Below are 26,630 nucleotides of genomic sequence, written 5' to 3' on the forward strand. Positions count from 1 at the left end.
ATAGTCCCTTAGGTGAATTGGTTCATACTGAGACTGAAGTAAGCTGCCTCGTGCTTGAATTCTGAAATTTAAAATCTTTTTATAATAATAATGATACCTAGTATACTCGACTACTGCAATCTACGATAATATTTTCACCTAATCGAAGACGTCGGATGAAGACACCTTCAGCTATATATCATGCATAACAGAACGAGAAGGAAGCCAACATCCTTTACAATCCTATGCTTACTAAATCAACAAAATTTCCTCAGTGGATGCTCCCTCCATCCGTTTTTATCTCGAAACTTTTAGACTACCCTAAACAATCAACGAGCCCCACAATATATCAAAAAACTTTTTTGGAATTGAAAAGCAACTCAGAGAGAAAAAGCTGGAAATTCTTATTTACGGATGGCTTCAAAACAAGTCAATCGACGTCTTTTGCAGTAGTACCTGAGAAAGGGAAGGTTATCAAGACGGGACTGCTTTTCCCGCACAGCTCGGTTTTCGGGGCTGAATTAATCGCCATATACTCGTTCCATGCTATTATGCACTCTACAACAACTAAGGGAAAATACATAATCTGCTCTGACAGCAAGTCGTCCGTCGCTGCGCTGCAAAACCCACACAATAAAGAGCCTCTTATTGAAAGTTCAAGAGATCTGTTGATACAACATTCTTCAAAAATAAAAATCATGTGGGTAACCGGCCATTGTGGCATCATCGGAACCGAATATGCAGATATCTCACCTAAAGAAGTCTACCAGACACCCTGTATATACTTCGAGCCTTTGGTAAAAAAAGTCATCATTCGAGAAATAAACAACCACATTAGGAAACTAACTGCGACTAACTGGCAAACGTATCAACATGGATACAAAGTTTACAGTCAAAATCACATCAAGCCAACGCTCCCGGTCTCAGCGACGGCAGATCAACTTCGTATTATCACCAGATTACGACTGCGTCACACAAAGTTAACGCACGAATATTTGTTAAAAGGGGAACCGCCACCTTATTGTGCAGCGTGCAACTGCGCACTGTTCATAAAACATATCCTCGATGAGTGTATAAAATATAATAATGCGCGTGTCAATATATTTGGAAATCAATTGCACACAAATATGTTAAAGGCCTTAGATATTGAAAACATAAAAAAAATCTTTAACTTAATTTACCAAAGTAACCTTTTGTACCTTGTGTAATCATTTATTTACTTCGATACTTATTTTTTAATATTATCTTATTCTAGAGCATTTTATAAAAAAATATAAAATCTTTTAGTAATAAGTCAGGCCGATAGTCTTAGTTACTAGTTACCTTGCTAAATGTAATGTAATTATTTATAATTATAGTTCATAAAAATAAATAAATAAATAAATAAAATTTTTACCTAATCATAAACATCTTAATATTGTTTTTGTTTTAGTAGGCATCAAACATATTACCCATTAATTAAAGAAATGTCGTAAAATTGTCCCTCGGTCGAATGAGCATCCGTCTCCATGCAGGTTATATTGACTCAACTGCTATGGATACCCAGAAATTTTGTTTTATCGAGATACGTTCTAACTATACATTCTATCATAAGGTCCACATTGTTCTTTATTCAAAATACTTCAACATATATGCGCTTATAGATATAACAATTGGGTATTGTCGAAAATACCGAAGACTGATGTCTGATGAAAGTCCCAAAAAAGAAAATATTTTTTTAATCAAATTACTAAACCTTTCAGCATTCTTAAATAATTTTTGTAGACTAAAAGATCTCCTTTAAGTATGGAGGCATGGAACTGTGATCTTTTCATGCCTTTATACCCTGAACAGGGTATATTAAGTTTGCCACGAAGTTTGTAACGAAGCGTCGGAGACGCTATAAAGTATGTATAAATATATATATATATATAAATGATCAGTATGTTGAGCGGAGTCGATTTAACCATGTCCGTCTGTCTGTCCGTCTGTCTGTATATATACGAACTGTCCCTCAGTTCTTAAGATATCGTTTTGAAATTTTGTAAACCTCATTTTCTCTTTAAGAAGCTGCTCTGTTATTGGGACTGCCGACATCGGACCACTATAGCATATAGCTGCCATACAAACTGAACGATCGGAATCAAGTTCTTGTATGGAAAACTTTTGCATTTGACAAGATATATTCACTAAATTTAGTATGAGTTATGGTTTGTAAAAATAATGTAATATCGGAAGAAATTGTTCAGATCGGCATCCATGGGTCTACTTCTGCATTTCTTAATTCACAGCGGTCCTTATAGGCGCTTCGTGTGTACAACTTGTTCATAAATATGAAGTATATAATCCTTCCTGGCATTATACATACGTAGTAAGAATGAAAGTGACAGTACAAACTTGTACTAGTATATGAACACCAATAATCTTGGGTGTTTAAATTTATCTCGAAAACACAATATTTTTTTAGCAAATATACATATATATTTATTTACATATAATAAATCTTTGATTATACAACGAAAGTAAATCACTTTTCATTTGTTTGCACTTTCATAGAGTGGCGCTGGCAAATCATCAGCTCGCATTGGCGACGGTCCAATTCTGACACTGGAGAAACTCGAGCGTCAACAGGCTGGAGTATATCAATGCACCGCAGACAATGGAGTCGGTGAACCGGTTACAGTCGATATGCGCTTGGATGTTTTATGTAAGTGAATTTCAGTAATTTGCTTTCCCATCATAGATTAAATGAGGCATTCAAGTGGAAATTTGGAATGTGTTAAAATACTTACTTTTAATGATTGAGTGTACGAATCAAATATGAACGCCGCAAGTTCAAAGAAACTAGACATTCACAAATTATTTTGATTATAATATTTAGTTCTGAAAATTATGTCAGATAAAATTAAAACCAAGATCTCGAAAATTACTAAGCATTCGGCATATTTTACCATAAAGTTAAAAGTCACATACATTTATACAGCTATTTCATAGAAAAAATTTAAAAGAACGGCGAACGGTATATAAGTATACAAACCGATGACTTGACTCTCCGATTACAAGAACCGATACCTTGACAACGATTACAAGATTTTGCTAGCTACATTAACTGAACTCCCTCAAATTCTTTAAAAAAAACGTTCAATTCCTTAATTATCTTAAAAGTAGCACAAGATACAGGCAAAAACAACTTCATTGAATTCGAGACAAGAAAACTGTCTTCTGCGCATATTTGCAACAAAATTTCATATGCCAAGAAGAGAAAAATATTAAAGTCTACTCCTCGCAGCAAGCAACCAAATCCACTGCCGCAACTCGATTTAGTTCTGTGCGCAGTTAAGTTCGCCGTCTTCACTTCATTTCGTTACCGACATTTTTCCATTCATCAAAAGCGCGTTGAGACTTTCAAAATTCACTTTTTGTTGTTTTTTGCACTGTGTGCTACAACTACTGCGACTTTCGGGAATGATTATGCGCTTCGAAAGATAAATGTACAAATAATTTAAGGCAACGCAAAAAGATGCAAACGAGAAGCGGAATGAGAAGAAGTAGTCGAAGCAGACGCATAGAAAACACATATGGGTTTGAATGTATGTATGAGGTTGATACATTTTCCCACGCACAACACACTTAAGACCTCAGTGGAATGAAAATGTTCTTCTAAGAATGTGTTGCAACGTGGGCGAAGGACCCGCCGTTGAGGGCGAGTGCCGAAATAGCTAAAAAAAAATTTTAAGTGGCAGCATTGTGCGATATGCAAATAACTTTCCGTAAAGTGCAAAAACACCAAAGCGCAAACGAAAATGCTAAAAAGCCAGCAGGTCGTTTGCGCGCTGAGTTGGCGGGGGCAACAAAAAAAAAAACGGAATAAAAGCGTAGCATAAAGGCTTGTAAAAATATATATTACACATAAAGCAAGAAATGTAAATGTCTGCGTGTATGTGTGTATGTTCACTTTGCCTCTCAACGCCACATATCGCGCTCATGGCTTCGCTCTCATGCATTCCGGCGAACAATTCGTTACGCTGCATGCCTCATTCAAATTGAAAAGTGGAAACTTATATTTGATAAATCAGTTGGAAATTTCATGAATTCTCGCATGCGAACAGTACATATTTTCCTACATAACGCCAGCTAGCTTTCTTTATACCGCTTTTTTACACGGTTACAACGGCAATTGCATGCAGTGCTTCATATTATAAGAAATGCTGAAAATATTACTGCTTTTTGTTGCATGAAAAGTATTATATAAGCGCACGTTGCAATTTCCACACTTAACGAGTCTCTCGTGTGCAGATAAATGATTTCTTACGTCCTCTTATTGCGCCCTTTTTACGAGTAATACGGCTATATAGTTGTATAGTGCGCGTGCTTGACGCTTGGTTTGGCGAAAATGCGCAGATAATTTTACAATTATTACATTTCTTTCATTATGTAGACAATTATGTTATTTATGTTGTAATATTTAAGCACTTAAAAGTGTTTACTTTTGACTTTTCTTGCAGATCCACCGGACATACAAGTGGAGAAGTCATGGATACATTCCGGTGAGGGCTTCGAAGCAAAGCTGGTGTGCATAGTTTACGCTGATCCGGTGGCCACGGTGAGTTTGAAGCTATATTGCTCTACATTTTTGTGGATTTTTAGATTATTATGCATATTTTCTCATTTAAAACTATTTAAAATGCAATAATTAAATGTTACTCATACGCAGAGGCACCCAATTTTTAATGCATACATGTGGTAGTATCAAATTAGGCTTATATTGTATAATATTATTTTAAAAATTATCTATAATTTTTCTAAATTATATACAGTTATGTGAGGTAAATTAAACGCGTTTTATATAAACTACCTTGCTAGCGCCGAATTTATACAGGCCAATCGTAGTAAGCATACTTCTCAATTTCATTGTCACTTCGAAAACTGTGTATAAATATGTATATTGTTTGGGTATTATATATTTTTCTGTAATATTTATGTACAAATATTTGTAGAATATTTTTATTTGCTTTACTATTCACAAAATTCGCTTATGTCCTTAACGATAATATTACGCATACGACATGGTGTACCTATGTATAGCTTACGCAAAATTAACTAAATTGTATGATATGAAAAGTATATTTTATTAAATTCTTTGTGTTATTCCATTACTATACACATGAAAAATCGAACAAATGAAATAAATTTCAAATTTTTGAGATTTTTGCACAATTTTAAGTACACTTTCGCTTCTTAATGTGGCACTTACTGCAAACTCTACTTCAAACAACAGATTTTTAAATACTAAATTATACAAAATTCAGTACTTTTTTATCATATTACTCAAATAAGAGTAGCAAATCCCGTTTTCACAAGACTGGACTCTTCAAACTAAGCTAAAATGTTACTCATACGCCTTGAGCCACCCAATTATACTTATACACATTTCATATTAGGTTAGTCAATGCTAATATTAAAATAAACATAATTTGAATTTAAATCTAATATCTGAAAAAAACAAACTCAGAAACTTCTTTACGGATGAGTCTAAACATGGGCGCGAAGTTTGGTGTAGTTCTATATTGTCAGCAACTCTCACTTTAGTTTCAGACTTTCTGACTATTGTAATGTTGTTCAATCTACGGCTGCTGTCATTAAACTAGGTTACTACAACGGAGCGCAGCCTCCTGCAGAGAAGTGACTATTTTGATCTGATAACAGGGTGACGATACTAGATTTGTACTCACTAACCCTGCATTCCAGGCTGGTTAAGTAATGTCTAATCTCGTTATCAATGGCATACGACTAGTGTGGGTGCCAGACTACACCGGAATCGCAAGTAACTGTAGAGCTGAAGAACTGACAAGGGGAGGTACACTAACCAGGCTGTTATTAGAATGATACGGCGTTGGAGCTCCACTCTTATCGTGTTTCTTTTACTAGATAGTTGAGCTTCACAGGAGTTTGGCCAGCGCTGTGCTACCATCAGTACAAGCGCGGTCACAAAATCCTCTTGACCCAAAATAAAGTGTTAGAGATCCAGTGAACTCTCTATTGTCAATAAGCGTAGTCGCACTAAAGTCTGGGGATTCTAATAGGACACAGCCCTATCGGAGTCCACGCTGTAAAGTTGAAAATCGTACTGATTTCCAGCTAGAGATGCTGACGAGTTGAAAGCATTTCGACACTTCCTTCTTGATAATCATAAGCATTTTGAAACTCACACTTTTAGACATCCAACCGAGCTGGTGGGAAAAGAATTTAAAAATACTACACAAGCAATTTTTTACTGCCCCAAACCTAACCTACCATTCGCTTAAACAAAACATGATGGATTAATTTGTTCTCATCTCTATTGTGCCCTATCCTCTATTCAAGTTGTTCCAAATAATGCATAACGGTAAGGAAAAGGTGGGTTTTCCTTCATTGCTTTTATCCTACATTTCCCTTATCCAAAATCTCATCCCTTCTGTCTAATCTTTGCCAAATGTCTTGCTACTTTTGGATATGCAGTTCAATAGAATCACCAAATTTCCCAACTTTAGTAGAAATTTAGATACGTAAAACAATAACAGCAACAAAATATTATACATAGCCAATATTTTATTCTAAAGTAGTCAGACTTCATTAACTGCTGAATAAAATTCTATTAAAGTTCTTTCGTATAGCTTCAGTTCAAACAAATATAGCGTACACACTTTCATAAATATTTGAGCATATATCTTCGCTAAGGGTTCAAGTTTTCGAGAAAACCATATTTTCGAAGTTTTTTTGTTTTTGTATATTCAACAGTTTTCCATTAAAACTTCTTCCTTACACGTCAATTACCTTTACGAGCTTAATATCATTAGTCTGTTTTGCTTCAGCACACCAAGTCATATGCACCATATGTATAAGTGTGTGTGAGTGGATTGGGTGTAACTTGAAGGTATTGGGGCCGAAATTCTCCAACATATTTTTTTTTGCTTTGCGGCTGTTGATTTCTCAGAACCTGCTTAAAAAGTACTCACTTTTTTTGAGCTAGACATAATATATTCTAAGAGGCTGTGGAACTTTTTAAATGGATATAGTAAATTTAATTTTGCTCCTTAATTTTATATGAGTAAATCACTAATACTAATATAATAGACGCAAGTTTACTCTCAATATATTTTCTCTCTCTTTTCTAACCTAACTTTTACACAACCATACAAGTATAAACTAATTGTGCTTGAACATTTCTTCTAATCTAACTTTTTTGTTTCTTTCGCTCGATTGCAGGTGTCCTGGTACCAAAACTCATTTCCGATACAAACGACCGATAGGCGAATTATGTCAACAAGAGGCAACCGACATACGCTCACCATACGACACATACAGCAGGAGGACTTCGGCAACTACAGGTGAGTGATGAGTTGGACAAACTCGTATAAATAAATGGAAAAGTAAATAAAAGCAGGAGGAAAAAAAAATAAAGAAAAAAAATCAAGAAAAATAAAAACAAAATCAAGAAAATAAAAAAAAAAAACGAAATTGATGCGAAGAGCGAGTGAGACAAAGCCAGACTTGTTATAACAGTTTTGACTCAACATGCAAGTACGAAAGCGGACACAGACAGGAGGAAATAAAACAACTAAACTGTAGCCACTAGCCACTGGCGCTGGCAGTGCCACGTTGCCTCTCTGCTTTGCAACAAATCTTTGCTCATGCTCTGGTCCGCCCGCTTATTTGCTTGTTACCGCTTACGGCGCTGATTTAGTCAATCGAGTTAGTACTTTTTTGTTTTGTTCGATACATTTTTGTTGCGTTTGCTTGCGGTGGTTTTAGGTTTTGTTTTTTGTGTGTCTTGCCCGCCTTTGTTCACCGTACAGGAGGACAAAGTTTTCGCAGCCAAATCATGGATACCGTCATCTGACTTTCCATTTACTTGCCGCACGTCAGCGCAAGTCAATGCCGCCAGGTGACACCACGAGTATGGTATTGCATGTACATATGTACATATGTGTACTCATCTCTTGGTGTGTGTGTGTGTGTGCTCATGTCATGCATGTGTGGGCAGCAACTTTTTCACATCAATGTCAAACTGTCTGCCTCTGAAGCATAATAACGAAAGACAAAATCGTGGCGAAAAAAAGTGTTGAAAATAATGGAAAAGAAACACACAAATCGTACGAACAATAAAGCAAAAAAGTTGAAAGTCCAACGGAAGTTGCCATATTGGCTGCTGTTGAGCATTTCGCATGAAAGTTAGACCACGACGACTACGACGACGGCATCGAGATTAGTGAAGTGATGTGAAGTTCAAGTTAAATCTCTGACACGCCAATGCGCTGATTGACGTATACAGGGTGTGTATGTTAGCTTATATATGCACATATAATAACACATATATATGGATATGTATATATAAGCCTAATTCTTCACATATGTGTACCTGTGCGCATGTGAGCGGGCGTTTTTCGTTATCTGTTGTCTGTGATTTGACTGCGCTGTCATTTGAGCAGCTGGAGGAGGGGATGGCGTCTGCTGTGACTGTCTGTGCCAAATCAAAAAGGAAATTACATTTCGCTATGAAATTAGTTTTTAGTTGTGAATGTGTAAACCTTTGGCTGAGTACCCAGCAGTGCAGTCCACTGCTGGTCGATAAGTTCATGAGGAAGGCAATAAATTAATTAAGAACTTAAATATGTGCACATATGAACTGGAATATAGCAAAGTTGTAAGAGTTTGTAAGAACGCTGATACATGTGAACGAGTATATCGATATACCACATTTAACACATGTGTATATAGGCGCGCCTGCAGAGGTTAGAAGCGGACAGAAAAGTTTAAGTAATATTGAAGTGAGTGAATATTGGCTCACAATTAACCGTTTTTGCCAAATTACAAATATACATAGCATACAGAATAGCAGTTAAGCTCATGAAGTCATTGAACAGCCGGCAGCGCCATCTAGCCGCTCAGCCAAGCATTTTGTATAGTGTATTCAAACATCCAGCTGTGTTGTGACTAGCTTTCAGAAACTGATTTTTCATTAAAAAGTGATATACGAATGTAAAAGTATGTTTATTTTTTTAAATTCTTCAGTTTCAAGAAGAGAGGGTTTCATTTCACTTAGATATTCGCAAAAGTCTGATGTAAAGTATATTGTAGTTGATGGATTGTGGTATTAATTTCTGTTAACGGTAATGATTTTTGAAAGCCAATATATGTAGGAGCATTATGTCCTAGGTCCTAGATTAATTTCGTTCAAGATATACTAAAGTGAGAAAAAATGTCACTCTGCAATTAAATACCATGGCACATACAAAACATTTCATGAATATTTAGACCATATAACACTCTTCCACTCCTCCTTTAAATAATATAAAAATCATGACAGCCATGAGTCAGAACTTTCAACTACGAAAACCAGTATCCAAGTACAGAAGATAGTATTAAGTTATATCTCCAGACATATAATTCCTGAAACATTAAGCTTTTTCTTACCAAAAATGTCACAAAAATAACAAAAAAATTAAATTGTCCTACGCCGAAGCAAGAACACCATTCACAAATACTAAAGATTCCCTTCAAGAATTTTGATCGTCAGTTTATATGAGCGCTATACGCTATAGTGAATCGATCTGAATAATTTCTCGTAGATTGATCATTGGCTTTGGACAATAAAGTTCGTGGAAATATCTCGTCAACTGAAAATTTTTCCATTCAAGCATCTGCTTTCGACCAATCAACTTGTATTCGAACGAATATATGTATCTATATTCTATAGAAATGCGATCTAGAGCAATTTCTTCGGAAACTGTGATATTTTCATCGACAAGAAGCTAAGCAAAATTTTTGAAGATATCTCGTCTTTTATTCATATGAAAAAATTATCTCCCGATGATAAATGAACATATCTCCTTGTGATAGAGGCCACCGTATGAGATAGACATAGACAATTTGAATATACATATATGTATGTACATATATTCTTTAAAGGTCGAAAGTGCTAGACTTAGAATTCATGTATCTTTATTAAAGTCGTATTACAATTCTCTCAATGCCGTTCTCTCTTTGGTGGCTAAATTTATCATGCTTTGTTCGAGGAAATGGCGACGGAGAAAAATGCGACGGCGGTCATAAAATTCAAAGAAATACTCAGAAATAAAGTCACTGCTGATTTTCTACTCAAAGTTGTAAACAAAAAAATATATAACCTTAAAATTCCACTCACTTTGCACACTTTAGATGCCAAAACGAAATTTTTTATAAAAAAAAAAGTATTTAAAATGTAGTTTGCTTTGGGAAAAACTTATTAATTTTATTTTATCTCTGCTTTTGTGGAATATACAATATATTATTAACCAGTAAAGGCCAACAACTTTAATGTGGCCAAAAACAATTTACCGACCATAATTTATTAAGGCAACCGGTGACCTTTTTCCACGTGTAAATAAATAAAATGAAATAAAAAGCACATTTTCATATTTACACACACACCTGACGCCGCCATTACTGCCCCAAAAACATTAATAAGGCTGACAGCTAAAAAAGAAAAGAAAAAACGTTAACTGCGCTTGAACAGAAGCTGTAATAGCCTACACAAATAAAGAAGTTTCCATATAAGAACATGATTCGTGATCGGTCACTATATAACTAGCTATATGCAACAACGATCGAATCTAAATAATGTTTTCGGAGATTGTACTGTTGTTATAGGTAATAATTCTTGCCAAATTTCGTGAAGATATGTTGTCAAATAAAAAAGTTCTCCATACCAAAGTGTATTCAACAAAGTGAACTAAGTATTTGACTTACGCTTATTTGACAATAAAATAGTAAACAATTCATGTATTTGTTTATATTAACCCGTGTGTTTTTTTTTTTTTGATCTTGAACAATATGAAACCACTTGCTTTACATATATATATATGATAAATATAAACGTAATAGAAATAGAGACAACCAATTTATTTGTTAATAGGCTTTATACTTTTCATGAACATATAATAAGTACCATGTTTTGTATGATCAATTAGTTGTTTAGAAGGTGAAAATATAACGCAAAATGTATGACATGTTGTAAGGGAGCTATTTGTTACTGTCATTTTATTTAATCGGTTCCGACAAATGATTACCCCTACATGTAAACGTATTAGCCATATCACATTAAAAGTTAGTCTAAAGACATCCCAAAGTATATTCACATTATACAACGAGGAGTATTAATACAAACGCATGGCACCACGATATCTTACCATATGTAGGTAAAATAATCAGTGTTTGTGCGTTATATTTTCAAATGATGTTCATTATACAAGTATGTTCATGTGATACTTTGCAAGGCAATTTTCCTCTACAGGTTAAAGAGGGTTTGATGCATGGCCTTGTTTAAACTAGACAACCAAAAATAACTTACTCGGTTTGAACAGCTGCGTTGGCAAGAGTATTATTAAAAAACGCGTGGTTCTCGTTCATGTGCACCAGAAATTTATACCAATTCCACACCAGAAACTCCTTACCACAAAAACTATAGCACAGCATGTATAGCTTCCGATCAGTTGTTAAAATTTTCGCGTAAACAAGTTTGTCTTGAGACCTAATCAATAGTAAAAACGTAAAATTTCTATTTATCAAAATATGAGGGTTTCTTACTTTTTTTCTTGAAGATTGGGAAGTAAGTTTAATGAGGGTACTGCATCGGGGCTTAGTCGTCTTCTTTTAAGGGGAGATTCTTTTATTTCCTCCGCCTTAAAATGTAGCCCACATATTCTCGATGACAAACTGAGTTGTACGCCACATACTTTTTCCCATTCCTTCCGTTGCGATTTGTCAGTTGGAGCACAAATCATTGGTAAGTTGCTTCCATGAGTTGTTTTGCATAGGCAACAAGTATTCGGCAATTTATTCAGTTATTTAAAAAAGTATTGTTTTTCGTTTTGAAATTAGCTTACTTCTGAATTTCCGAATTTGAATTTTTGAATAAATGTAAGGGTTAAGCCAATGACAACATTCATGTCAAATAAGCGTAAAGAAAAATTAAATGTCATATACTTAGTTCACTTTGTTGAATACACTTTGCTCCATACAAGATCTGGCTTTTGTTCGGTCAGTTTTATGACAGCTACATGCTATGGAGGTCCAATAACGGTAGTATCGACAAAAAAGCAGCTTTTTGACAACAAAACTAGGTGGGCGAGAGTTCGGATCGATATCTCGAAACTTGAAGGACTAGACCACATGGTATAAAATATTTTGCTTCATGAAGCCATACATATGTATCTGTATGTATATATCTGTGTGTATATATGAATGTACTTGAAATTTATTAACATTAGTTACATATTGTATGCGCTGTGCTTAATTCCTCGCTTCAGCGCACCGTTTTATTTTTTACTTTTAATCCACTCAACACTCACAACAATAACAAATAACAAATAAATAATAAATACCAATTACATTGCAGCTGTGTAGCCGATAACTCACTCGGACGCTCGCGCAAGTACATGGAGCTGTCTGGGCGCCCGGGCCCAGCTGAATTCTACTCACCGAAATGGGGTCGCTCATCGGACAGCTACAATCTGACATGGAAAATAGATAGCTATCCGCCGCTGCAGGAGGTGCGTCTGCTCTATCGGCGTGTATTGGTGAGTATCTCTATGTACTTGTGTGTATTTGTATGTATATGAAATGAATGTTGAATAAACGAAACTAGCTAAAAATCGAATTATAAAAAGGTGAAAAATGTAAAATATAAAACATGAGGCACCCAACAAAATGTAAACAAACGCGCAATGGTCAGCATAGAAGAGTGCAACTAAAGTGAAATTGTTGCAATATTTGCCTGCGTGTGCGTGTGTGTGAGTATTTTTAGTGCAAATAAATAAATTCCGAGTAGAGATAAAGAAAAGCGACTAGTATGCTAGCATTTACACACATACACAAACACACTCTCATACAGCCATTTTAAATGGGTAACTGTAAATTGCAAATATTGCAGCTGCAATTCGCCAAAAAACCGAAAGCATTGACAGCGACACCGTTGACCCATTTATTTCTCAATATTTTATTGGTTCGATAAAAAAGACAAAAAAAAGAGCAAATCAAAAAAAGATAAAAAACACAAAAAAATTGTAAAGAGAAAACTGTCCGAAAAATGTCGAAAAATGGCGAACGTTTGAAATGCTTTTCTAGTTGCGCAGTTTTATTTTTTTCATTATTACTTTTTGTCTTTTCCTTATGTAATTTTTTCCGTTATGCTTTTGTTAAAACAAATATTGCGCTTAACCACAGTACAGTTATTTTTCGATTTCATTTTTATAGCATTTTATGGCATAGCTTAGTTTTACCTCGATCCAAGCCGGCACGGCGCTTAAGTGCATATGAATGGATGCGTGTGTAAGTGCACGTTAGAGCGGGTCGTTTTTTAAATACAAAGATTCCAAAAAAAAAGAAAATATCACATATGTCTTCTGTGGATCATTCTAAACAACTTTCTTAAGAGACTATGACTCTAAAATCGGTTTCGAGCGTTTTTTTAAGCGAAGTTTAAAAAATCTACATAATCGGCTGTATAGAAGATAAATGATATAGTTCTTTGATGTTTCAACAAACTATCAATAGAATGTCAAAATATGTCTAGAGTTTCAAATTTATTCGGCTATCTCAAAAACTTACAAACAAATTTGTATGATCCCTAAATATGTATCTTCGCTGGCCCAAAAGCGGTATTAGACCCATAGTTCCTTTTGCAAAGTTGTTCAGAATGATCCGTAGTACATTTCGCGCATATTCGATTTTTTCGATCCTTTGGCTCCCTATAAAATGACCCGCTCTAAAACATATGCACGTTTTGGTCCGTGTGGTGTATAAGTGTGTAGTTCTCCTAACCGTAAGCTGGTTTTGAGTGTTTATTTATTATGCAGATTTATGTTAGTAATTAAATGGGTAATGGTATTTGTTTAGCAAATTGTAATTTTTTTACCATCAAAATATATCCGCACTGTAACAGCGGGTGACAAAAATATTTGTCGGAGTAAAAATTTAGGTTAAGTACGCATGTGAATTAGGAAGCCTTGCTACGTATATAAAAATCATACTTCATTTAGATATAAAACATTTACTTTATCAATTAAAAATCGGCTCTTTATATTGACAGACAAATTATGCAACGTTTTTCTTGTGAGGAAAGTTTAAGACTGACTGTACTAATTACTACTGTGAGATATCCTTGAGAAAGTACAAATACGGTTTCTGAAAACACAGTAATATAAAATACAAAAATAGTGGTGCCACCTAGGAAAATATTTCCCGGGCTACAATTTCAAAACGAGTGCTAATCTAAGGGAATTTTAGTCAATATGTTTAGGAATGCTTTATTTTAATTTTTTTTTGTTGAAGCCTTGCCACCTGTCGAAAAATTAATTAAAACAAGAAAATACATTAACTTCGGTTGCATCCTTCACAAGCACAAACAGTTCCTTACAATACCGCGATTTTGATCGGTGAGTTTGTATGGTACATATACAAGTATATGAAGATATCTGCACAAACTCAAACTTTTCATTCAAGCACGTGATTCCGATTGTTCAACTTGTATGGAAGCTATATGCTATAGTGGTCTGATATCGACGGTAGCTACAAATGAACAGCTCCTTGGGAGAGAAAGCACGTGTGAAAATTTTCAGATCGTTGTCTCACAAATTGCGTGACTAGTTCGCGTATATACCGACAGACAGACGGGCATAGCTTTCAGAACGGCACGCTATTGCATATAACTTACATACCAACTGCATGATCAAAATAAAGTTGTTGTAAATAATATGTTGTATTTCGCATTTCTTACATCTAACAACTGATCAAACTTGACCCGGACTGAAAAAAAATTACTTTTCACATATTTTTATACAAATCTTCATTACCGCCAACAAAATTGGTTCCTCTCGGACCAAACCACCGATTATTTCTATTTTCTGTACAGTTGCCATAAATCTCGGCTGGGATGGGATGGCTTCAGTGAGTTCAGCAAATGACTTTTGATGTTTTCAATGGACTCAAGGTGCGTTCCCCGCAGCGAGCTTTTCCATTTCGAGAACACAAAAAAACTCACAGGGAGCCAAGTGGGACGAAAGCGTTGGCTGAGCAATGACTCTTGCTTCGTGTTTGGTCAAAAGGCTAGTCGCAATAATACTAGAGAATGTGACGGTGCTCTAACGAGGTAAATAATCCAAGAATTTTTTGTCCCCAAATCGGGTCTTGGGTGGCAAACGTTTCAAAATGTCCAAGTAGTATACATACTCTCTCCACTCTTTGACTCTGTGTACAGAATTCATGATGAACCACACAGCGGTAATCCAAGAAAACGATGATTTCTGACAGATTTTGACGTGATTTTTTCGATTTCGGCTCATTCGCTACGTCTCTCAGCTACGATGTCTGGCAACTCTTTGCGACCTCTATTCGAAATAATTTTTCAAAAGGTTCAGCACTTTTGAGACAAAGGTAGAGTTGGCTCGCCTTATACCCAAAATATTAACGAAAATGTGTTCAGACGTCTTATAAGCAACGTTGAGATCATCTGCTAACTCTCTGATGCCAATACGATGATTTTCATACACTGTGTTTCCATTGGAAACACAAAATTTTATGCTAATTCGTTGATCATTTAATTTTCCGTGGTAAAAATCGTCAGACAAACTTTGCGCGTCGTCAACGAACTTGGCGCTTAGCTATGCGCAATACTTTGAACATTTATACTTATAGCTCGAAAATCGAAGATGGAGTTTGGGCGAGGATATACTGTCTAATGTTAGGCTTTTAAGTTGACGGATTACTGAAGTATATTTTAAGCTGAGGTCTTTGATATAGGGAAAGCTGCGGACATGGCCTCTAATACACCTGCAGGCAATTCCAGAGTCAACATCTACGTAGACAGCCCAACAGCAATCAAGGCCTCGTATGGCATATCGGCCAAAAGTGCCTTGAGAAGCATGGCAGCAGTAGAAGATGTTGACAGAAGCAAGAAATTTCACTTCTAATGGGTGCCAGGTCACAAAGCCGTAGAGGGCAATGAAATAGAAGTCAAGATTCTCAAGAATGGTGTTCGGCTAACACCCGAAAACGTGATCAACATTGGGCAACCCATGCATTGTCTAAACACCGATCTGGACAGTAGCATGGTAAAGAAAAGCAAAACGCCATGGAACGTGCTACTTGGATGCAAAACTGCCAAAGGCATATACAAAGAGGTAGATCGGAAGTACACGAAATACCTATTGGCACTCGGTGGAAGAGGTTGTAGGACCATGATTGGTCTGGTGACGACACACGCCCGCAGAATGTGTCTGACAGATGGAGAAGGCTGCAGAAAATGTTCAATTCAAGACACCAGAGAAACAATGGATAATCTCTTGTGCACTTGTCCTGCATTGGCAAGACAACGCTGGAAACATCTGGGGTACTGTGGAGGAGGTTTCGATAGTGAGGCCACAGATTTTGTTAATATTTCCGTCAACCGCAGACATCTTAAAGGATAACTACTTCTTATGGACTACTAATTGAATTCTATCTGATATCACAAAGAACCAAAACTGGTCTATGAGTGGCTCATTGGCCTGCCAGATTAACCTAACCTTGGCACTTATTGGAAAATTGTGATTAAAGTTTTTGTATCCATTTGGTTTGCGCTGTTTGAAGGAACGAGAGTTTCCAAGTCCAAATCAAATTTGATCAACTGCATTTTACTATTATCCAGCTTAGGGATAAGACAGACGCTTTAGAGAATTCTTAAATTTAGTGAAATGGCAAATAAATTTTGAAAAGGTTCTAAAAAGCTCTCATTAAGCTTCTTTAGATCACCTTTTAACACAAGCTTTTCCAAAATTTACTTGAAATACTTTCGAAGCTTTAAAATATACCAGTCCGAGTAAAATTTGATCAGACAGCATTTGACTGTTATCCAGCTTGAGGATCGGACAGACGCTTTAAAGAACTCTTAAATTAAGTTAATTGGCAAATATATTTTGAAAAGCTTCTAAAAAGCTCTCATTCAACTACTTTAGATAAGCTTTCAACACAAGCTTATGACAGAAAATTTTAATACAAGTTTTTGCAAAATACATTTCGAATGCTCTCGAAGCTTCATTATGTCAAGTGAAGATTTCTATCACATTTCTATTATATTTGACTTGACAAGCAATAGTGATTAATCAATTATTGAGTAGAAATATGAGAATTTCTCATTAATTAAGCATTAATTAATTATACTATTTACAAGTACCGAAACCACTCCCTCACAGTAGTTGCATAAATTTTGAGTCCGATTATGCGTTTTAAGTACCGTTAAATATTTGTGGCAACAGTACTTACTTAGAATTGAAGTTGACACACTCGAAGTGGATTCTTTGAAAGCAATATTCAGCTGATGCCAATGCATTGCATGAAATTCGTTAATGAAGTCTCATTAAAATCGCAAAGAAATTGATAATAATTTTACCGATAAAAAGCAGACATTGAACCGTTAGATTTTGCTTAAACTAATGAAGTCGTAGATTTCGATTGCTTTATACGTTACTAAAATACCGTTAATTGAGGTAAATACATCGATGACAGGCAAGTTTTTAATTGAAGAAATCAGCAATACCGCCAACTAATGAGCAGAAGCTGAAGTATTAAGAAGCTGCTGGAAGATTTACAACGCACTTACAGGTTGTTGCAGTATCTGTAATTGTGTGCGTGCGTGATTTCTATTGATACGGTGGTTATTTAAAGCGAATTTTAATAAAAAATACATGTAAATGTGAGCATGTTTGTGTTTTTGTAATTACACTGCAACTCTTTTACGATTTTCCAATCAGCACGCGCCTACATACATACATTCTTATATGCATATAGCTATATAAGCAGTTTTATAGGTTTGTAGGTTTGTGTAACATGCCGCAAACAACATTATATGTGTGCTGCCACACTTTTTGAAAAGAAAATCTCATTAATTTCTTTTACATCTTGTTATTAATTTTCATATTGCCGTGTGCAAAAGCAAAAAAAAAACAACACCATTGGCAAAATATCCTATATATATACATATATGTTGTTGATATTTTTTTTATTTTCCATAATTAAGTGCAATTTTCACCGGTGTACGCACACACAGGTGCTTCGTTCGCACTCAGGCACTCACACACACACACATATGTATATGCAAGGAACGCTTGCAGTTTTCGCCGATTGCGTAAAATCTCATTTGCTTTGTTGCTGAGATATTACTGGCACAAAATCGCTTGCACTCGTGTGCAATTTATTTTCGCATGAGTGTGCGTGTGTGTGCATGTTTGCATTTAAGCTCACAGGCGCTGTTTTAATACAATTTTAATCACATACTTCATTAATGCTCGACAATTATTCAGGGCAGCGTGACGGTGTGTGTATTTTTTCCATCGTTGACAGCTGCCCGAGGACTTTACGCGCTAGCGAACAAAGTAAAAAAATTGTTTAAAAATAAATTTCTCACTACTGTAATATTAATTACATTTTTTTAAATAATGGGGCTACCAAATAGCTGTTAAGGTCGCCAGTAATACAAATAAATCAAATACTGTTTACTTTCTGAAATTTAATTTGCCCTACCTTTGTTTTGAGAGCAAAATTAACTGAATATTATACTCTTTAAAGACTGAAATAAAAAACATTTATACCTGGAAACGGCTTTTGCGCAAATTTTTGCTTTTAAAGAAAGATTAGTTTCTAGTAATTCGGAAGGATTTATGATCCATGAAGCTCTCACAGTGCATTCTGACTCAAAACTCACTCCTTCAGCTTGTACTCTAAACTAGCAAACCACCAGCATGGCTTCCGAAAAGTGCACAGCACTTAGCGAACAGATAGTTCATGGCCTTAACCAAAAACCATCCTGCGAGAGGACGATCCTCATAGCGTTGGAATTGTCAAAAGCCTTTGACATAGTCAATCACACAACGTTACTTGAGGACATCGAAAAATCTACGCTCCCTCTAGGACTGAACATGTGGACTGTGATCTAACTGAGCGTTCATCAATCATCCCTACTTTTTCGAGGTAAAAACTCGAAGGTAAGAACTCCAAACTGAGAAGAGTTAAACAAGAGGATGGTGTCCTCTCTCAGTTACTGTTTAACTTCTACATATCGAAACTCCCGCAACCACCTAAGGGAATTTCTATCATGATTGTTTGATAATTATGTCGCGCAGTGGAAACGATGATATGTGTTCAAACGTACTAAGTAAGTCTCCCACATTAAGTCCACAGCGATCATATTCACAAGCTGGACGAATGAATACATAATTGACCCAAATATTTCAGTCGATGGCGTTAATAATCCGACTATCAGAAACCCTAAAATTTTAGGTGTGAATTTCTTCTGCCTGTCCTTCCTTACTCCTCATGCGACCGCGATTATTGCCAAAGTACATAGCTGCACCAAAATCCTGAAGTCGCTAATCGACAGAACATGGGGAAAAGACAAAAAAAAAACGTTGTTGGTAACATACAAGATAATCGGCCGACCGGTCCTTAACTACTCCGCACCAATATGGTCGCTTAAATGCGGTGAAACTCAGACGAGAAAGATGCAAACATATCAGATTACTTTTCTCCGAACTACGACAGGATGCCTCTTGATGTCTCCAGTCGAAAAGCTGCATAGTGAGGCACGTAAGCTCCCAATTAAGGAGCATAATGAACTCGTCTCTAAGTAGTTCCTGCTGGGGTGCTTTCGCAGAATCTAAAGGTGGTATCTTAAGGTTAGTTGACCTGTGATGACCCCTACATTACTAATAAGGGTTCTTTAGTCTAGAAGATGTTTTTAGTCAACCCCCATCAAAACAACCCCAAAAAAAGTTTATGATATGTCCTGTGTTGCTAGTGTTCCAAGGCTTAAGGTGTTCTTCTAGGGTACATTGCTTCAAACAGTCTTTGAAAAAGCTATTCTAGGCCAGCTTAGAGGAATTGTGTTCCTAACTGCGCCCAACCCAGAATGTACTTACGCTGTTTCTTTAGAATTTCTGAATAACCTTCAGCTCTGAAAGACCTCAGACCTATACCGATTGTCTTCAAAAGGCATCTATTTCGAAAAATACGAACAAACTTTCGCTCAAAAACAATATTAAAAGATACAGAGCCAATCCAAAAGAAGCTTGTATTGTAAACGAGCGATTCGTAGTATTTTTCTCACATATAGATTCCGAAACAAAAGAAAAAAAACTAGAATAAACTACTATGTTCAGAAGAATGCAGCGTGGTTCCTAAATCTCAATTTTTAATGAAAAAATCTAATTTTTTCTGCGAATTTATACGAGGACTTCAGAGTCAGCTCATTTATTTCACTATAATATTAGCTTTTGTGGCTTGGACACATTGGGTATTCCAAGCTACAGTAGAGTAAAATTCAGTATTTTCTGGATTAATATACATTAGGGTGGTTACTAATCTAGGAAGAAAATATGTACATTTCACTTGCTAAAATTTTATATGAAAATCTGTGATCTTACGAAGTCCGAAAATTATTAAATTTTGCGGACAACCCTAATGTGTGAAATATATGTACATACAAGTACGCCATCTTCTAGGAATAATAAATAAAATTTTAACTTTACCTCCACACACTTCTAGATGTACATGTATGTAATAAGATTTCACATTTTATCTCTCAACTCTTTGCAGATGAATGACACATTCCAACAGCCAGGAAGATGGCATGACTTCATACTGACACCTGAACATCGTCCCGCATCGGAGCCACTTACACACATCATGTCTTATACCATAAAGAATCTACATCCGGGCGCTTACTACGAAGCGATAGTGCAGGCGAAAAATAGCTACGGTTGGAATGAGGTAGGCACAATACACATACAAACATACTATATGCGTACTTTATAACGATACATATGTATGTATATATGGAGAGCAAATAAATAACTGTATATGCACTAAAGAGTGAAGTACTAGCACTCAGCTGCCGTAGACTACTCATATTCCTTATGTCCCGCCCACCATTTCCTTTACTAAGCTATGCGCTTCTCCATCAGAGATCCCACCCTACCGTGGACTGTCTGACCGCAACGCAGCTGCTAACAAAGCATAAATTTTATTTACGCACATCGTAAACTTCACTCAAATACTTTATCTCAATCTTTCGACTAGCGCCAGAACGAGCACCGCCTTCGACTCGCAGCGCAACAAATCTCAGTTGCCATGCCGCAAAGCGTAGCGAGGGACTTTTCCGAGCGCTGTGTGGAAATCTTCTTCTCGGCACACTTCACTTCACTACTTTTCTTATAGAGCAGCGATTAATTATTTCAGTTTTACTCACGCGTGGTCCATTTACTTCATTACTCTTTTTTCGTTTGTGATTGCAGGTCAGCGATATCTTTCAATTTATCGTCGCCAGCAATACCATGGACATACCGCCGGAGGACGCTGAAGTGGTGGCCAGCTCCAAGTCGCGCAGCAATGCCGCCGCCACTGGCAGCACGCAATTGCCAACGCTCGCGCATAGCCGAACCATGGCATGGTGTGCGCTCTTCGCCATTGCGGCGAGTTGTCTGCTGCAGCGCAGGCATCAGCGACAAATTTGCCTCAACGTGGGATAAGCGAGCGAAACGAACACGCGCGCGTCTTAATGAGAATGTGTGCAGCTTCGTGGGCGGCAAATTAATTTAACGTAAGAAATGTAATTCGATGCTTTTGTTGATTATTTATTTTCAATTTAAGTGATAAGCAAAGGGTCAAGTAAAAAAAAAACAACAAAAAGTTGAAGCAGAAAGATACCAAAAACGTGGAAAATGTAGATTAAGATAAAGTAAGGAAACAAATTTATTGCGATAAGCAGAAAAACCGCAAATGATTGAAAGTATCAGCAGAAAAAAATATTAAATTTAAAACCGCAATTATGTTATCGTTGCGAGTCAAGAGCCCTTTAATTAATTTGTTCAATGATTATTTTTGCGAGAGGTGTGGCAACCAACAGCAGGAGCTAAAGTGAAATTTATGTCAAAGGGTTCATTAACAAGCAACTACTATCGGCCTACGGTTTTCATTATTGAATTAACAAAATATATTTAAATACATGTATAAAATACTTTCAGTGAAAATGATATTGATGAGGCATTTCAGACTACAGATTTTTTGCGTCAATCACCAACTAATGCAACAGTGTAGAGAATTTGCTAATTGACTTAATTGGGCATGCTGCCTGTAATGGGTAGAGATCAAGAGCAAACTTTTTATATTTGAAATCAACAATATTTGTGTCTACCTTTATAGATTTATATTCCTATAGAAGTTGGAATACCATATACATATGACTTTATATTCTATTTGTCGCAGAAGATGACAGTAGAAGATAAGATTTGGTGTTGAAAAATATATTTTCGTTCTCTTAAGGAGTCAGTCAAACTAATTTTTAGATAGCTCCGCCCAAAGCATAAACAACACAGACAAAATAGTTTCAATGCAATGGCGAGTTTATTATCATCAAAGAAAGCCTTGAGATACAATTAAGAGTTTTTTAAACAATCCCGATGCGAGCAATGTGGGAAGGGCACCCTCTGCGGTAGCGGCTTTACAGCTGGAAGCGTTTCCACTATGACCGGGTATCGAAACCAGTCTGATGATTAAAGCGTTAGATGCTACTTCTAGTGAGGAAAAACATTCCTTGACTGGCTTTGAGCGCACAACGCTAGTATTGCCGTTCTACTGTCAGAGCGAATGCTAACCTCCCTGAATGTAGCTGCACTTCGATCCACTATGTCTACCGCCACTTTAATAGTAGTCACTTCTACCTGAAAAGTACTACAGACGTCCAGTTGCCTAAAGCTAAGATTGTTAGAAAACTCGCTGCCGGTATTGTCTAAGAGGGTCCATATGTAAAATGATCAATTATTTCTGTTGTCTGCAGGTCACTAGAGAAGCCGGACCATAGCAGCGTTTTGAACAAGTTCAAGCTTCTTCACCATAAAACATCATTTACTTGACTACGCTTTCGTAGAGCCAAACACGACCATTGGTGGGAGTTCCCACCCTTGCTCTTTGGCTCCTCTACAGCAGAATAAGCAATCGTTGCCTTCTTTACGCTCTCCTTAAAAATTGGTCTCTTTTTATCAAGAATAAGTCCCACAACTTATCAATAGTTTGAAGACGTGACCTTCCAAAAAAGGGGAGAGCTATTTCCCTTAGTAATTTCAGATTTACTTGGGCTGACAGCTAAGCCGCTTCTATTTGCCCAGTTGAGTATCACACTGAGATACCCTTCCGTTCGCTCTCGGATGGCATTGACATATTTCACTTTAACCATAAGAACATTCACCAAGATCCAAAGCATTAGGGAAAGTACCCTGCCCATTGCGATGCCCCAGTTAACCTTCGGGTATGTCTTTCCACTATCCCACTTCACTACAACCGTTCTGTCGCAATTAAGACTTGAGACTGCTATAGATTTGCTTGCGATTTTAACCACAGCCGCTGGCCGCATATTGTTGAAAATCCCCTTGATTTCGAGAAAGGTGACTACTACAGAAAATTTTTTGTGGATAAGCGCTCTCTCTAACAATGACAACGGGCAAAGCAGTGTTGACTGACGGTCTGTTGATATATTCATGTTGGGCACTAAACAGTTTACCTCTTGGTATTTTTCAAGAGGACTTACGAAATCTGGATAACTGTCTTCAGATGTGTCGTCTTGGATTCTTAAGTTTTTACGCTCCGTAATTTGTAACGACCTTCGTGATTTTGCTCGAAATTATCTATATTCTAGTTACAGACCTACTTCTAGCCAAAGTTCAAGGCTTATGCATTGGAGCAACTATTTGGGGAGAATAAAATCTGAAATTTTTTCCATTCAGGCAATTACCAAATTGTCTACACTAAAAGACATAACAGAAAAATGCTAATTGACTCAATTAAGCAGCGGTCTGAAAGGCCTGGAAGTATGCAACGTAAATTGTAAATACAGAGTGTTGATTTAAGTAATAAAAAAGATTAGATAGTAGAAACTTGTATGTAAATAAAATAAATTTTAAAATAAAACATATTCCATAGAGTTAAGGTCACTGAGATTATTCAAATAGAATTGGGAATTTCAATTTCCGCACACATGCACACGACTTTTTACGATTAAAAGAACACCACTTACATATACATATATAGAAATAGAAATATTAGTGAAATGAAACCGAAATACTCGACGCACACGCAACCAAAGACACACATAAATGATGGCGTGTGCCTGTGTGTGCATGGAGTTAGATAAAAAGCGTACCACCAGCAAACAGAGTTTTAATGATAAAAGTAGCAAAAGGAGCATTTTCCGCTTGTAGACGCAAATTTAATGAACTTTGAAATAGTTTTTACTCAACACATTCGTAATTTATTTGAATAAACACTGTAAATAGCATTTTAAGTCAGCGTAAATAAAAGCAAAAAAAAATAGTTTTATAATAAAAACCAAAAAAATATTAAATGGAAATAATAAATATTATATTTATTTATGTATGTAGTAACGGCGATGGCGGCACATTTGGAGCCATTCAACGCTCATAATTATTAATGTATTATTGTATATTGCGGCTAGTTTGTAAGTAATTAACACACGCGCATACATATATGTATGCAAAAGAAACGGTAAATATGTAATTATAAGCAAACACAAGCAACTTTACAACAACAGAAAGCAAAAACAGAAAATCAGAAAAGCGCAAAAAGCAGCGCTTTTATGTGAGTTTTGACACATACTTATTGACCAAAAAAAAAAAAACAACAAAAAGAACAACAACCAAAGTTTAGCGCAAAACAAAGTCGCTTTATCAAATGAAATCAAGCGAATATTGCAACTGTGGTGTGTGTTTTTGCTTAGGCCCATGACAACGCATATGCAAAATGAACTAAAGTAATGCGTGAAAATAGAAAAAATCCTTTCACTTTGATAAAAAAGCACTTTAGAAATCTCGCAAAGACAACAACACGAAATTATAAATATTGAAATTGTAATAAACGCAGATTAGAATAGTGAATGTGAACATAGACAAAGTAAAGAAACCAAAGACGAAAAAATTATTAATTAAACATAGACAAATTTGTATAAAAAATTAATCATAAATGTAAGCACACGCGTGGGAAAAAGTAATTTCACGTAATTAATGCCGAAGTGAACAAAAATTCTAGCAGCAATTAGTTGACGTTAATATTTCATTAAAAAAAATCATGAATAATGAAACTTTATGCAAAAAATTTATATCAGATAATTTTCATTTGTTTATAAATTTTTTTAAAAACTGTATAAGTAAATATAAATAAAATAATTATTCGCTAGCATATGCTTCAATATTATTTTGAAATTATAGGTTAGAATATTTTACTAGGATTTTTATTTTGAAACTAACGTGCACTTTTTTGTTACTTTTTATGTATTTAAAATTAGTTTGGATTTATATTGACTTTTAATTAAATTAATTTAAATGTAATAAGATAAAATTTATTATGTGAAATGAAGTTAAAAAATAAATAAGAAATTAAAGTAAATACATTTTTATTTCAATAATTAAACTAACGTAAAAAAATAATATATAAATAAAATAAAAAAAAATAAAATAAAATAAAATAAAATAAAATAAAAAATAAAATAAAATAAAATAAAACAAACTAAAATAAAATAAAAAAATAAAACAAAATAAAATAAAACTAAGATAAATAAAATAAAGTAAAATGAAATTAAATAAAATGAAAACAAAAAAGTAATATAAAACGAACAAGTATAAAAATTAAATTAAATTAAGAAATAAATTAAAATACAAAAGTTTGAAAAAAAGAAAATAAAAGAAATTTAAAAAATTAAATATTATAAAGAAAAATAAATAATTAAAAATATAAGATTAAAAAAATGTGGGCGTGTTTTGTGTCAAGACTAAAATAAAATAATTTAGTAATATAAATTAATTAATTAAAATTTATAAATAAAAATTAAAAAGGTGAAATAAAATCATATACAAAATAGTAAATAAAACTAAACATCTTAAAAATAAAATTAAAAATAAATTAAAACATAAAATTATTAAAAAAATAAAAAAATCATTTAATAAAATGAAAAAATTGAGGACGATGAGCACTTGCGGTCAAAGGAAACTGCTTGTGCACTGTGTACAAGTGATCGCAGGGGTATTCCAGCGTCGTGGACTCAACAATAACCCACTAGCAAGGTAACTTTAGTAGCAGATATGAGATCCTGGAAGCACCAGTTCTATGCTTGGTAAACATCCCCCTTCATACTGCAGATCCTGTGAACTATTTAGCGCTCGTCCTAGATAGGAAGCCTTCGTGTAAGCCTAATATCGAAGAATGAGCAAGTAGTACTGCTGGAGTCATTGGCAAAAGGTGGAGTCACACACCGAAAGTACTCCTTTGGCTCTACAACACCACAGTAAAACTATTATGTTCTATGGTAACTTTGTGTGGTGGAATGGTGGCTGTGGAAGAAACTACATTTGCTAGGAAACTCGAACGCTATCAGCATGTGTGTTATGCTTAGCTCCACAACAACCATGGCACTTAGTGCCATTCTGCAAAGAAGGCGTCGTAGTGCCGCTAGCAGTAGAATATAAACGTTTTGATGCTGTATTCATCTCGCGTGTTCTACTACTAAGTAGCTGAACTTCACGGGAGTTTGGCCAGCACTGTGCTACCGTCGGCACAACCGC

The 26,630-nt window shown here is 35.5% G+C and overlaps 1 protein-coding gene across 1 annotated transcript in view; it reads left to right on the forward strand.

The window, feature by feature from the left end:
- The window catches only part of LOC120782302 (limbic system-associated membrane protein), a 59,184-nt gene extending 34,490 nt beyond the window's left edge, over nucleotides 1-24,694 (forward strand). Inside the window, exons 4-9 of the mRNA XM_040114512.1 lie at nucleotides 2,515-2,665; nucleotides 4,464-4,561; nucleotides 7,204-7,325; nucleotides 12,374-12,554; nucleotides 20,602-20,775; nucleotides 21,300-24,694. Of these exons, the coding sequence (XP_039970446.1) occupies nucleotides 2,515-2,665; nucleotides 4,464-4,561; nucleotides 7,204-7,325; nucleotides 12,374-12,554; nucleotides 20,602-20,775; nucleotides 21,300-21,533 (960 nt within the window). The 3' untranslated portion in view covers nucleotides 21,534-24,694. The remainder of the gene's footprint in view (nucleotides 1-2,514; nucleotides 2,666-4,463; nucleotides 4,562-7,203; nucleotides 7,326-12,373; nucleotides 12,555-20,601; nucleotides 20,776-21,299) is intronic.
- Nucleotides 24,695-26,630: the final 1,936 nt, after the last annotated feature.

Source organism: Bactrocera tryoni, chromosome 1 (assembly GCF_016617805.1).
Source record: "Bactrocera tryoni isolate S06 chromosome 1, CSIRO_BtryS06_freeze2, whole genome shotgun sequence".
Lineage (NCBI taxonomy): Eukaryota > Metazoa > Arthropoda > Insecta > Diptera > Tephritidae > Bactrocera > Bactrocera tryoni.